We start from the raw sequence: 14,832 nt of genomic DNA on the forward strand, positions 1-14,832 counted from the left end.
TATTCTCAAACAACATCTGATTGATAAATAGCCATTTTAACTAAAGATAACAGCTCTGTGACTAAATATTTTGTTCTGTGTGCGGAAATTTTAATGAGAACAAATAAAAATTAACAAAGCTAAATCTGATCATGCTGAAACAACACATTTTCCTAACTAATTGGCTAAATAATGGTTTGCATTTCTGCAGTATGTTCTCTTCCTAAATCCCCTGGAAGCTTTCCAACAAGCCAGAACACAGAAGCACCATGCTGGTGATCCCTATGTGAATCACATCTGTGTTGTCGTTTTCAGCCTTCTAGGCTTGAACATATTGAAACAGTCAATGCTTGGCTTTAAAGCAAATAGGCTGTTTTCCCTAAAAAAGAAAAATCTATTACTTGTGCTAGATTCTCAAATCCTAATATTTACCCTTGTCTGAATGATGGGTAATTGAGCACTAACATAAGCTATCTACAGATTTCCTTCAAAATGATTGTTTCTCTTCTTAAAAAGAATTGGAAAGCAAATCATCCTTTAGTTCTCATATTAACTGAGGATGAAAGATTGGAGCTAAGTCCTTGAAGTCAGGGGAAAGACATAGGGCAGGTGGCAGGAAAAAGAGGGAGGGGCATTTCCACTTGTTTGCTTAATCTCTGGATCTGCACCGACATCAGTATCTGAGGTAGCTGTCTGGGATCCCTCTATGGCCACTGGAAATAAATAGGCACTTCCAGAGGATGGGTCATCTGAGATATCTTTAACACCTTCCTTTGGGATGTGACAAACTGATGCACTCCAAATGAGCTTCAGGTGAAGAATCTTACTGGGTCTTTGAATTTCCTGTTATACGAATTTTTGGGATTTAAAACAAAGTTTTTCAAGGGGAAATTTTACAAAATAACAGAAGCAGGAAGGTGCAGATTTATGACGCAAAGATGCAAATTCCTCAGTTACTAAGTTCCTCTAAAACATGAAGATAATTTTCAGCATACATAATTAAGAGTTACTGATTTTATTTCCCTTCATTAATGTTGCCATGCTTTTTATTTGGCAAACACTATCTGAATGAAAACGAAGTCACCTTCAGAAATAAATTGAATTAACAACATTTAACTGATTTTATGGAAAGAAAACATGAAGGACAACTTTAAGAGTTCATACAGAGCCCTCCCATCTGGTAGGAGCAAAGTGGAAGTGCATCCAGTTTTATGAAACCATACTTATTGGCTGGAGATTGTCAGCTTTAAACTGTTCTTTGATTTTCTAAATGTGTTTGGTTTTATTCTTTGAGATTTTTTATTATTTTTTAATCCTAAAAAGAGAACTTTATTTTGCCTGTAAATGGTGCTATACTGCTTTGGAAATTCAGAACAAGTTTTTAAAATGTTCTAGTAGCTATGAAAACATAAAATTCACTTGGAACATTTTTATTCTTTTCAGAACTGCTGTGGATCTGTCATCTACAGTCTCACTTTCCTCATTTGCAAGGACATAAAGATAATAGATACCACTCATTCTAAAACATTCTGGCTATTGGTTATTTAATGCATCACTTCCTAGATTTTTTTTCATCATAAAATGCTTATCGAGATAAATTACTATTTATTACTATTATTGTTATCTTAGCAGTAGTGAATGAAGTTCATTTAAAATTAAGACTTCCATAATACTTCATTAAAATTGAAGTACAGTACCTTACTGAAGGCAGCGATTCCTGGATTATACTCTCTGTAACTAATTAGACTGTCTCATCTATAGAGCAACATTTTAAGTGATGAAAAAAGACAGTGTAGAAAAGATAAATTAGATGACCTGACTACTTATCTCTAGACTGATTTGCATCTTCCTTTTGGCCTTTATAGACTAGCAAGGAAGTGCTGGAAGTGCTGCCTAGAAAACGTGATCGCCGCCAAAAAGATACAGATGAGGAGGAGATGGGAATAAGGAATTTGACTGCTTTAGTTGATCAATGAAAGCAGAAAAACAGATTCCTTGTTTCATAGTTCAAATATCCCCATCAAGGGAAAAAAAAAAAAGATTATACAGACATGACATACACATAAAAGAAACACGATCTGCAAAAATATTTCTCCACCATCTCTATTTACAAATAGAAGATCTTTGAACCCTTCTGCTTAATCTGATGACTATCATTCAAATTTTACTGACTCACAAATTCTATGAGTAACTTCAAGACCAATTTTAATGCAAAATTCTCATAAAGGCTCAGCCAATCAGATGTATACATGGCTATGGTCTTTTAAAATAAAAGACTATTAAACAGTGAAATGAGTTCAAATGAAAACAGTATTGTCAGTTGAGACTGCTGGAATATCCCTGAAATTGATATTTTCCTTATCTTATATGAATATACTATCTTGACACCACTATCCCTGTGTTTACTGCAGAATAGAACTGCCTATAGAAGCATTTCACATTAGTTTCTTCAACTATCTAGAACAGTATGAGCAACTTCTATTCAATCTAGTGATAAAATTCTTTGCCTGTACTAATCTTTTCTACTAAATGTACATCTTAAAATATGCTTGCAAGTACAAATTCACATTATTTAGGCAAGAGAATCAGACTGGTAAATATTCTGTGTTTAGCATTAGAGTATCAAGTATTTCAAGCTGTTTTTAAAAACCATTTTTCAAGTGTATCAGAAAGAGAAAGACACTGTATCTTGTGTCTTGCCTGCTCAGGCCTGTATGGATTTTTGTAACTATAACAGAGGGTTTTCAACTACTTGCTTGCACAGTCTAAAAACATAGCTGGCAAATAGCAGTTACTGAATCTCCAGCTGCTTTTGAATAATCAAAAAACAGGGATTATAGTTACACTCAGGTGAAAACTACCTGAAATGATATTTAGTTTTAGAAACTTTACAGTGTTCACAGTACTTCAGCTCTAGTTTATAGTTGCAACTATGAAAATCATTAATAATCACCAGTAATTGTATCAAGATAAACACCGTCAGCATTGGAAAAATATGGTTTTTGCAGATCACCCTAGATACACACAGTTTTTTTTTACTACCAGGATGCCATTTTCTTCATCAGCTACATATGCTTTACTGAAGACAGAACTGGATTCAGCAACAGTAATGTTAAAACAGACTTTCACCTGTCAGCTTTATCCCAAATATTTAAGTTCTATCTGGTTGTCTGCTATCTTGCTCTTCAGGACATAACACGTTCAAAGTATACTCCATAAACAGCTTAGCAATGATTCCTTGCTTTGGGATCAAGAGTGAAACATTTGCAGATGCTGTTTTAAATCCTGGCTCAGTTAATAAGGAAGGGTTGGGAGAAGCAGTTTTTATGCACTTCTGACAAATTGCTTGACTAAGCACACTTTTTGTACTGCCTGCAGATGTTTATCCGATTCACAGATTCATGGAATTTGACAGAGATTACGCTGACATCTCCATATATATAGTTGATATATGCAAATACAATTAATTTACTAAATATAAGCCACATCAGGGCAGTAATTACTAAATTGTGTAATGTTTCCAGATATAATTCCAATGATATTTATCTGAGTCCTTCAGATTACATTTTTTCTAAATGTTCTGTACCATTGTCCCTTCTTTTCTTAAAAAGGCAAAACTTCAAAGGTTTCCTTAACTCTTTCTTATTGCAAGAGTTACGATGTTATAATCAGAGTAACAGTATAGAATTAGTACATAGTAATAATGTAAAAAAGGAAATAGGTCCTGTTGAAGTAACAGCATAACTTCTGTTTAATGAATGTTTACCTTCTGAGATCTTGGAGAAATATTTGCTGACAGCACTAATGCATCTCTTTTATGAAGCTTGGTTTATAGTCAAGCAGCTTTTTTGCTTCTTGTTCATGCTTTAGCTGAATAATTCCTCAGGTGGAGATGTTCACCATGAAGCATACGTACATACACAAGCAGACAATAGCACCACAGAACGTCAAACATAAAAGCAACCTTTTTAAACACAAGAATGTTTGCAATCTAATATAGTTTTGTCCACTTACCTTGACACAACCAAATTTTCTTTTGTGGAAAACCTGCAGTTCCAAGACACAGAACAATACTGAGAGCTAGAAAGTAGAACAAGAAGAAAGAAGAATCACTGATGATAGGAAACAATTATAATCTCAAGAAAGGAGTACAGTAAAAAACTGCAGCACTTTTCATAGAAAACTATTTCAGTATGTTACTAGGAAATAAGATAGATCTGGTCCCCCAGTTGACACTGCATTAAGCAGAAAGAAGTAAACAGTTAAGAGGCTGGTTTGCCTTCAAAGCGGAGCAAATTCTGGATGATTCAAAGTCCTGGACTGATCCAACTGTTGTAACACAGGTCAACTGAAAAGATTTAATCACTAAAAAAAAAATCCACTTAAGCTCAAAAATTAAATATACATATGCAAATTTTATTCCTCTTATATTTTGCAAATATATTGTAATATGGTTTATTAAGATACGTACAGCTGTTAAAACTGCTGTATCTCCTGCCTTTTCTACTACTGAAGCAATTTTTTTTTTTCCCCTGTATCTGAGGGATCAATGATAAGCATCCCTAAGCGTCTGAAGGACATAAATATCAAGAATCAGAAAAAACTGTTTTATGTGGCCCAAGGGGGAGGAAAAATGGAATGAAACTGAGCAAAGGCAGAACTTGGAAAGAACATGCTAATAAATAGATGTATCTGCCCATTGAATAATCTTCTAAAGGAGTTCCCTCAAATCCTGTAATCTGAAGTATTTGAAAATACAAAAAAAAAACCCAACTCTCAGAATTTTGCTGGGAAAAAACCCACTTTGATATAGACACATAAAAAAAATGAGTGAGCAAATCTTGCTTCCTGATAACTATTTTTTATTCTGTGAATTCTTCTTCTATTTTCTGGGTAACAATGGATTTTTATATATTTAATTGTTGTATTGTTTTCCTACCACTTCCATCCTCTGCTCACTTTCATTCTGACGTTTTTCACTTTACTGCACCAGAGTTACAGAGTTTTTGTGAGGAAAAGTTAAAATGTATTTGTACCCAAACTCAAGCACAGTCTGTCTGGAATTGATTCAGTGCAAGAGATCAGGATCAGGGATCAGGAAAAGCTTGTTTATTATTTATTTCACTAAGTATCCCATTCACACAAATTAATTTTTTTTTTTTTTTTTTTTTTTTTTTTTTTTTTGGATTTAAGCTCAAGGAATCTGTCACAAGCAAAGGAGTCCACGAATGACACTTATAGCAAAGGTAAGAGATGTTTCTAAGTGGAAAAAAGAAGGCAGCTGCTCATCTGGAATTCTCTCCTTTTGCCTCCAGAAAACCTACTCTTCTCTCCTCTCCAGATGCTCATACAGAAAATTACTGATGTTGTACTAAAATGCTCTAAAAGACCTCAAAAACATCACTCCCTGTAAACAGCCAGTAATACCCCAATAAATAAAAAGCTTGGCACTATTTTGCACAAAAGGAACTCTATAGTTACAACCAATACTATCAATAAACTACATCATAGTCAGAAAGGGAGAAAATGAATGTCAATATAGTAATTACAAAATAAACTACAATTCAAAGTAAAAAGTTCCAGAAGAAAACGTAAGGTTGGAGAACACATTCTTGTGGTCGTGAGTTTCTTCTTGTCCTTAGCCAATGAGAAAAGCTATTTATCACATTTTAGTCAGATCATCTGAGTTCTTCATTTTGGGATACATATCCTTGTTTATATTTATATGAGTTACTTGGATATACCCAAGCTGTGTTTTACCATTTTGTAAGTTCAATTTCCAGTGACCTTTTCTAAAAATACACATGAATTATGCAAATATATGCAGATTTTTGTCCAAAAGATAAAATGAAAAGCTCATTAAAAGGGAAAGATCTGCATGACCAGATTTTAAAGTCTTACATGAAGGTGCATTCATACCATAAACTTAAAATTAATGATTTTAAACTGCACAGCCACATGCATAAAATGAGTATTTCTGTATGGAAAAGCTATGCACAAATATAGAAGTAGTATTCAGGCACAGCTGTAATAGATTGGTGTGCTTTTTTAAATTGTACATAAAAGGACATAATGCCCAAATAGTTCTGGAAAACCCAAAGGATTCAACAGCCAACCTGAACAGAATCAATTCACTAAGCTGATGGTAAAACCTAACATGGAGCTAAAGTTATGTTCAATATGTAGTTTGAAAGATACAAATTATCATATTTATTGAAATTGAATTGTAAAATATTATTGTCCATGTTTTCATGTCTGAATTGAATGATTCTTTTCTAAGCAAGTGTAAAGTATACAGAAAAATCTCAGTCTGGACTCTTTCTGTGCAATGGTTAATGACTAAAACAGTGAAATATACATGAAAATGTTTGGTTTTCTTTTTCAGTATAAAAAGCAGAAATACTGTGGATCAAATATAAACAGTAGAATGAGGAAGTACAGGAATAGCAAAAGCACAGAAAGATTCAATGATTTATTTACTCAAGAGCATATAGTGGGTCAGCATCAAAGAAAACAACATGTGTGCAAGCAGTTTTACAACCATTTCTCTGCATTACAAACCAGCTGTATATATGCATAATTTTAATGCAAAGGCTAAGGAACTAAATCACGACAGTATTTCACATTTCCCTGGGATGCATTAACTTTAGTTCAGACCTTTCCAACACTGTTATTCTGCTTCTTGTCAGGAAAGACACTCAAAAGTGTCTCCCCACTGCTCTGAGTTGGCAAAGAGCTCTGTAGCTACGCAGAGACAGACGTTAAAAACAGTTGTGATATGGAGGGAGAAATCTGGAGGATGGCTGTAGTTGGAAGAACAAGTTAATGTGCTCTGGGGACTAGCTTCAATCACAGTAAGAAAGATAACGCCCACTCAAGTGTGATGAAGCATTCAGCATTTCCCCTACAACAGACAACAGACAGGAGACCGTGTGAAAGGCAGCAGCTGTCCTGCTTGCAGCATTACTACACAAGGGCCAGATTCTCACTGCCCAGCTCAGAAGAAGTCTGTGCTGACCCAAGACAGCACAGCAAAAATTATTCATGAATGCTGTCTAGCAAAGAGGAGAGTCCAATATATCAGCAAAAATGACGAGAAAGAAAAAGCTGACAAATAAAGAAAGAAAACACAACAGGGACTTTCAATCTATTTAACTAATTGAAGGAAAGAAGTGATTTCTCAATGAAAAGAATGAAAAGCAGTCATAATTGTAGAGCTACTGCTCTGGCCCTTCAAAAATAAACTAAACTGTACAAAGACCATTTCATCAGTATTTTAGGAGTTGATGTAGACAAGTTTCTCCTTCTAAAGGACTAAATTTACTGAACTAGTGTAAGAAAAGCTCCTGTAAAATAACACGTTGTATGTTACCACACCAGAACAGGGAATTGTCTGCTATCATCATCTTTGATTAGAAATCAAGAAGGAAAAACAGCTTTTCAGTGTGCAGTGATAAAGATTAAAACAGCAGTAAGCTGTAAGCAACTATTAAGGAGTCAACGTCCAATGTATTTACCAGTTTCTAACAGTTTAACCCAAATAGTGTAGAGGAGTAACAATAAGAAAACAAATTTCTAAGTGCTGGATTACATACATTTTAGGCTATCCAAATTCCTACAATCTTAGGCCCGTTTTATTAATACAGTAATACAGGTACGTGAGTGCTGGAGTTTGAAGTAGCTAACACAAAAATCAAAACTACCAATGTCTAGAATGGGAGCTCTCTAATGTCAGACTCATTAAAAATAAATAAATAAAGTGAATAAAATTATCACAATCCAATCTCTGAAGTCCCCTGACAAACGTAGCACTGAATGGATACAATTCATTAAAACCTAATTACCAAGAAATCAATAGTGCAATTTAGCCCAAACCAAAACTCATTGTAATGCACTGAACATTTGAAAACCGAGGTCATTATAAACAGGGCTTAAGTGACATTGTATATTACATAGTAGAGTGTCTCTGTACAGCAATTAGCACAGGCTGCCTGACTTTACTCATCAAGGATATTACTATATGCAGTCTTAGTAGTAGTGCATCTGTAAACACCCACTCTCAAAGATGCAACATAAAAAGAAACAACCTTGCTAACAATAGTCATTAAATCCAATTCAAAAGAGAAATCAACTACCCATAATCCCAAATACATACCCCTCAAAATTCACTTTTGTTATGAGTGTCCGAGGAACTGAACAGGCACACTTTTCTTTTAGCTATATATATGTAAATCCACTGACACCTCTGACAATGAGTAAAAAAAAAAAAGTACAGTCTGGCCTATAATCACAGTTTTCAGTATTGATAAAATCTTAATTAAACACAATGGAAGAGTAACTGAAGATTATTTTTCTCCTACAGATACCTATAGAAGTCTCTGAAATCATATACTCTGGCTTCTCATTCTCCCATAATGCTTGGGTATCATTTTAATCCATATGACCTTCTCTCAAAGTAAAAGAACTGATGCATCATTTGAAGCCACACAATAAATTGTATACATTATCTTACTCCTCAATATTTTGAACAGACAGGTGTACCCTCTGGTCAGTCAACTTCAATTAATGATGACCATTCCCCATTGAAGCTTCCTATCTATCAACAACACAGCAAGGAACCACAATGATTAAAATTAATCACTGAAAACTAATGGTCAAAAATCATTACTGGATCCTCCTGGCTTTAAAAGCTGAAAGGGAATCACTTAGATCATGTGGATCTAAGTACAGCAAATAGACAATTCCATCTCGCCATATCATTCTCCTACACTACTGAGTGGAATGGCTATTTTTATTTTCTGAGCCGGAGGTATAAACATAAGATTCACTACAGGTGAGTCCTTCAAGTATTACGAATCTGCTCTGCCAATGTACTTCAGTGGTGCAAGTAATAATGTGAGTTGGTTTAGGAATCAGCACGCTGTCCACCATCTAATTCTGTAGGAGAAGAGTAAATTCCCAGAATTTAATGGGTGGGAAATCTGTGTAATTAAAAAAAAAAAAAAAAAAGAAAAGAAAAAGAAGGCATTTGTACAGAGGGCCTTACAGGTGTATGAATCCTGAAAAATGAAAATAAAACTGAGATTAGCTTACACAGAGAAATGAAAAGAAGAATGGCCTAAGGTGTTAATGAAGAACTCAGGAGACATGGATTCAGTTTCAAAATGTTTCATGACTCAGATGCTGCAGTACACAGAAGTTTATGCTAATGATGCTTTTGGGAGCACTGCTACACAGTGCAGTACAGGGTGAGGATACAAGATCTGTCCCATCAGCACTACTTAGGCAATCCCAGCTTTGAGTTGTGTTTCATCTGCATGTATGGACACTCCTGAGAGACTTGTTTATTAACCCAGACACAGTGCCACCACACGTGCCAATCCCAGTTCTCATCTTAGTATGGTCTTCGCTATTTGGAGCACCTCTGCATTCCTAGGGCTGTATTCCTCTAATCTCTAGAACGAATTCAAATAATAATAGAATCACAGAATCATTAATGATTGGAAAATACCTCTAAGATCACCTAGTCCAACTGTCAACCCCTGGCATATTCTGGCCATGCATGTAGTGATACTAGTAAAGGCTGCACAAGTTGGCTGACATTCATGTACATTTCTATTAAATTTTACTAACTTAACTGGTGACGTACACTAACAAAAAAGTAAAAAAAAAATCCCAAACAGGACACCACAGACCATCACCAATGAAACAAAATCTTTAAAAACGCTTTAACTAGTCTGTATCCTAAGCATGCTTCATTATCCAGTTAGAGCTGAGAGCTTAAATAACCTCTAATAAGGAGCAATGAGGATCTAAAAATGATGTATGGTGACAATGTGTTAAAAAGGTAACAAAACATTCCTGCACTAGCTGTAACTGCAATGAAAATAGCATATAAACTAATAAGCTAAACATTGAAAGAGAGGACTTACAAGGGCAGAGATAACAAAAACAGTATTAAAGGATAACTCAATAATGTCATTTAGACTTCAAAGAAGGTCAACTCCTTCAATAATTCCTGATAAGTACTTACAAGCAGTTTTTATGGCATTACACCGTCTAGAGCAGTAGAAAGTGTTATCTTTGTATCAGGAGATACATTTTAGTGGCACACCAAGACTACTGAGAGAGATGTTACATCCAGCCAGGCTGGTTTGGTAGCAAGGTTAGAAATGTTCTGCATATATAGGCAAAAGTAAATTGAGAATAATGTCTTTTTCTCATACATGCAATTAATTTTTATGATTTTTTTTTTTTGTATGCACTAAACTGATACTGGGCTGAAGGACTCATGTTGTCCTTGGGCTACCATTCAAGATCATAGACACCAGCACAATTTCATTTGAACTGTTATCTTGAGATTTCCGGCACTCATCAACTTTTTTCTACCTTGGGTGCCATCTGACCTGCATACAGAAACCGGGCTTGCGTTTATCCTTCCAGTCTGGACCAAATATTCATATCATCAAGATGAAAGTTGAAATTCAAGAGCATTTTATGGATTCAGATCAAAGCCTTTCCTTTAGTGGAAATTATCAGTATGTATGAAGGCCCTACAAGTTTTCTACAGTAAGAGAGAACACAAAAACATAAGCCATAGATCGGTCTATAGGCAGGAGCAACACTGACAGCAGCATGTGTGTGGCTTCCCCACTCTCACAGTCTCATGAAAACAGCACGTGCTACACTGGGTAGTAAAATGAGAAAGCCACGTTCCTCTCAGCTCTTCTTCAACTACACACATCTTTTTTCTCAGCGATGTTTGCGTAATTCCCACTGGACTGACTTCCAGTCACGTATGGTAGCGGCCCGCATTATCATGGTACAAAGAAGTCACTAGATGCATATTAATTTATTTTGATATACAACACAGACTGCCTTGTGTTTGAAGAAAATAAGTTGTGTGGTTAAGTTGCTAGTTGCAATAATAGTGTTTCCCTGTTGCTCTAAGAGCAACACCAAAGGCACAATTTATTCTTTAGTTTTACAGTGTTTGGCTGACATTTTGGAAACAAAATTGCTCACATCTTGCCTGACCATTTCTGCTTAAGAACTTTCCAAGGTAAATTAAATGAAATATCTTAAGTGTAGAAAGACTATTTGGTTTAATTCATTAGGTTCTCTTCCTGTCTACAAAGCCCCACATATGCTGCAATTCAGCACAAGCTAAGCTCTAATGAGAAATTCACAATATAAACATCGTTTTTAAAATCTCAGCCTATTATTTAAAATATGAAGTAGCCTTTTGTATTTGCACAAACATCCATCTCTTAGCCCATACAACCTCATAAAACAATTTCAATTTGAAAGTAAAAAAAAAAAAAAGTTCCATCTTTCTTTTGAATTCTTGCAGAGAATTTGCAAAAGATGTACAATGGAATAAGTCTAAAACAATTTCTATAACATGAAGTTAGCTGGAGAATAGGGAGAAGTGTAGAAGCCATCACTTAGGTTTCAAAATGTTCCCAGGGAAGAATGCTCTAGTGTTTCCCATGTGGGAAACCAGAGAGAGGAACAGAAACCAAGTAGCCCATGCCCCAACATAACAAGGAGCTGACAGAAAAGTACCAGTGAATTCCTACATCTAAACATAATGCTTGTTCATACAAGCTATATCAGACATTAATGCCTAACCTGCAAAATTAATCATGAAAAACAATGAATTAAAAAACAAACAAATAAAACTAACCAGGTAGAATATAATGAAAAGGCTAATTACATTTTGTGAGCTATTAATATACCCAAAATGCAGAATTATTCCCAAAATATAGATCCTACATGTTTACATACAAGCAAATCTAGAGTGAACGTAGTGCTAAGGTATTAGTGCTTGAAGAAAAATAATCAGCAGTTCTTTGAGTTTTTTCTTTGATAAAACAATAAGCTCTTCAATCTATCAGCAAGGCTCCACTAGGTTTTTATTTAGAGTTTTGAAATTTCAAGGTTACATTGTAGAGGTTAGAAAATTCTGTTTTAACATAAACAGAATTTATTATTTTTAAACAAAACATTAATAAAAAAGCTTATTTAGAGACAATCTGATGTTCTTAAATGACTTATTACAGAATAAAAGTTAATAGTGCAAATAGGATTTCAGCCCAGAGCATATCCTTAAAGGATGATTCAATGATAAGCCACAGAATAGAGCAGAAAATAATCGCTCATGTTGCCAAAGGGACCTTGGTAAGAATATGCTTCTCCTGAGGAGTCTTTTAGAAGATGACGCTGGCCACAAGGGATTTCAGCAGAGAACATTTTTTGGCTCAGAGAATATATCCGGATGTGGCTGCACCACTAAAACAGCCAATGCTAGCTCCTCTGCATTGCTTCACTGCACTGATCAAGTTATTCAGAATACCCAGCAGCTGGCAATTACCCAGAGGGTGTTGGGATTTTGTAAGTACCAGCTTATAAGCACACAGCCTTCCCTGGCAAAATGAAGAAATGGAAGCAGAAAAATTCAAAGGCTGCTATTAGATCCAGGCCTGTAACACAAAGGTATTCTTTCTGTCTGAATCCAAGGAATTTGCAAGTTTAGGTCCTATAACCATCTTTCCTTCTACTCTTACTCATCCACCTTTTCATTTTCCTTCTGTTTCCTCAGTGTTTCACTTTTTCCTCTTTATTTCCACAGGCTCAGACCATTTGCTTCAGACACAATAATTCTTAAGAACCGAGGGGAGACAGACACTAAAGTGACGTTTCATGAAAAACAAAAAGATAATAATACATGTTTTAAGTAGGCTTTCGTGTTAAATCTGTTTAACGTCCCATTACAGGATTACTTGAAAACATTTCCTCCGTATTTAAGCAGTGCTTGAAGTGTTTTGGCATGTAACATAATTAGTTATGGTTAAAAAAATAACAACAATGTGCTTTGGAAAGAAAAGAAATACTGTAGAAAAAAATCTTATCAGAAGAAAATCATATGACACATAGAGGAACAAAAGATAGACTACAGTTTATAACACTGTCAATTAATACAGTAAGATGTAAAACACTAATACAATCAGACAATATAAGGTACAGCACAGTGACTACAACCTCAGTCTTCTTCACAACTTCAGAAGATCTCTCTGCAGCAATGGTGTTATATCTATGTATTACTAAATGAGGATTCATTTTTGGTTAAATTATGAAGATGCTTTCCAATTCAATTGAAACAAAACAAAATCTAATTAAGCTTGATGGCTTCTGCTTTCCAAGGCAGGTATTGTTATATGTGCAATGGTAACTGTATGATAATGCCTCTTTCATCTGAGGACAAAATGTATTTTCATAAAGGTCAGCTTCTGCCATGAATATATTTTAATTTGCTAGAGTTTTGAGGATGACAAACATCTCACTTGGAAAAAAACACTTTTAAGAACCAATATTGACAGTACGTCTCCGTTTCTCATCGGAAAGTGTTTTCTATATTTATTTTAAGTTACATATAGATTATGTTTTGAACAAAAAGTAGGAGTTTGATTTTTTTTTTTAAATCTCAGCTTTAAGGCAAGATCCTATCTCCGACTGCTGGGTCTGCAGCCTCTCCTTAGAGTGCCTTTAGAAGGGGCCATACTTTGAAAAAAATGTTTATATTATTAAGGGTGAGGTAAGATGGAGCATGGGCTACAGTTCAGCCAAGTACCCAAGAACCAAATGTTAAAGCATCTATTTTGACCCAAGCTTCATCATGTTCCAAATCCTCAGTAGATTAAATGCCAATTCATTTCTAGTAATCCAATTACCAATTACACTTTTGTCACTCCGGAAATATTTCAGAAATGATTAGCCTTCAAGTTTCTGATAGCAAGTTTAATAATCTCTTTCATATAAAAACTGAAGAGCTGACAAATTCCTGAATAACTACAATTTGCTAATCATTATTTAAAGTGCAATGATTATTTAATAATAATAATGAATGCATATACTATTCCTCAAAATTTAAGTCTGTAAGGAAGACTTCTCTGAAAATATGGTACAGGGAATAGTTTATTTTTTTCTTAATTAGCAACCAGCTCTCTCTAAGATTATTCTGCAGCTAATCATCCTGCTGCCAGCAGCAAAATAAAACAGACTCCCCTGAAGTAAGTTTGTCTTGGTAAGATTTCAAGATAACAGATTGTGACATAAACCTCCTCAGGTTCATGCATTTCCACTGTTATGCCATTTTAAATAAACACTTCTGTTAAAATGTTTATCCACTAACATACAAAGAACATTTTCATCACAAGCACAAACACTGTTTTTAAATAGATGAAGGAAATGGCAGTATATGCACTAGAATCCCAGAGTCTACAATTTCTTGATATTAAAAGTAAGCCTCCAAAAACTTCTGAACGGCTGAAAAAGACACTGTCCTCTGCTTTAATGAAGTGCCTTTGAATTCTGGATAGCTACTAATACTCCTAGTGAATAGTCTTCCCACTTCTAACGAAACAAACAGTAGTAGTAGTAGTAGTTTTAAGCACATCACAGCTTAAAACTCTACCTCTACCTAAAACTCTACTCTACTAACACTTACTCATTACCTATAATTCACTCATTGAGTCATTCTCTCCCTGAAAACTAGAAATAATATCATATGCACTTGCAATATTATTTTCACACCTGTGATGAGAGAAACTTGTTGTTTTCACACTCTGAAGAAACCACCAACTGTCAAGACCCTGGAGCCAGCACTTTAATAGTCACAACTGATTCCTACTGGCAACAATCACTAGAAAAATGAACAATGAAACAGATGTCTCTGAATGCACCGAGACATAGATCCTAACATTCATATTCTCACAGATGCCTTTAAAAATTGCAACCTCACCCATGGGTTGCTCAAGAACAGCCCCGTTCAGCTACATCTGTTTCTGTGAG

At 35.0% G+C, this 14,832-nt stretch overlaps 1 protein-coding gene across 5 annotated transcripts in view; it reads right to left on the reverse strand.

Moving 5' to 3' along the window:
- The window catches only part of LOC109369780 (uncharacterized), a 236,482-nt gene that overhangs the window by 68,417 nt on the left and 153,233 nt on the right, over positions 1-14,832 (reverse strand). For all 5 annotated transcript variants that reach the window (XM_085234932.1, XM_085234933.1, XM_085234930.1 and 2 more), the window contains exon 3: positions 3,994-4,059. In XM_085234932.1, the coding sequence (XP_085091058.1) occupies positions 3,994-4,059 (66 nt within the window). The remainder of the gene's footprint in view (positions 1-3,993; positions 4,060-14,832) is intronic.

Source organism: Meleagris gallopavo, chromosome 13, assembly GCF_905368555.1.
Source record: "Meleagris gallopavo chromosome 13, MGAL_WU_HG_1.1, whole genome shotgun sequence".
In the NCBI taxonomy this organism is placed as follows: domain Eukaryota; kingdom Metazoa; phylum Chordata; class Aves; order Galliformes; family Phasianidae; genus Meleagris; species Meleagris gallopavo.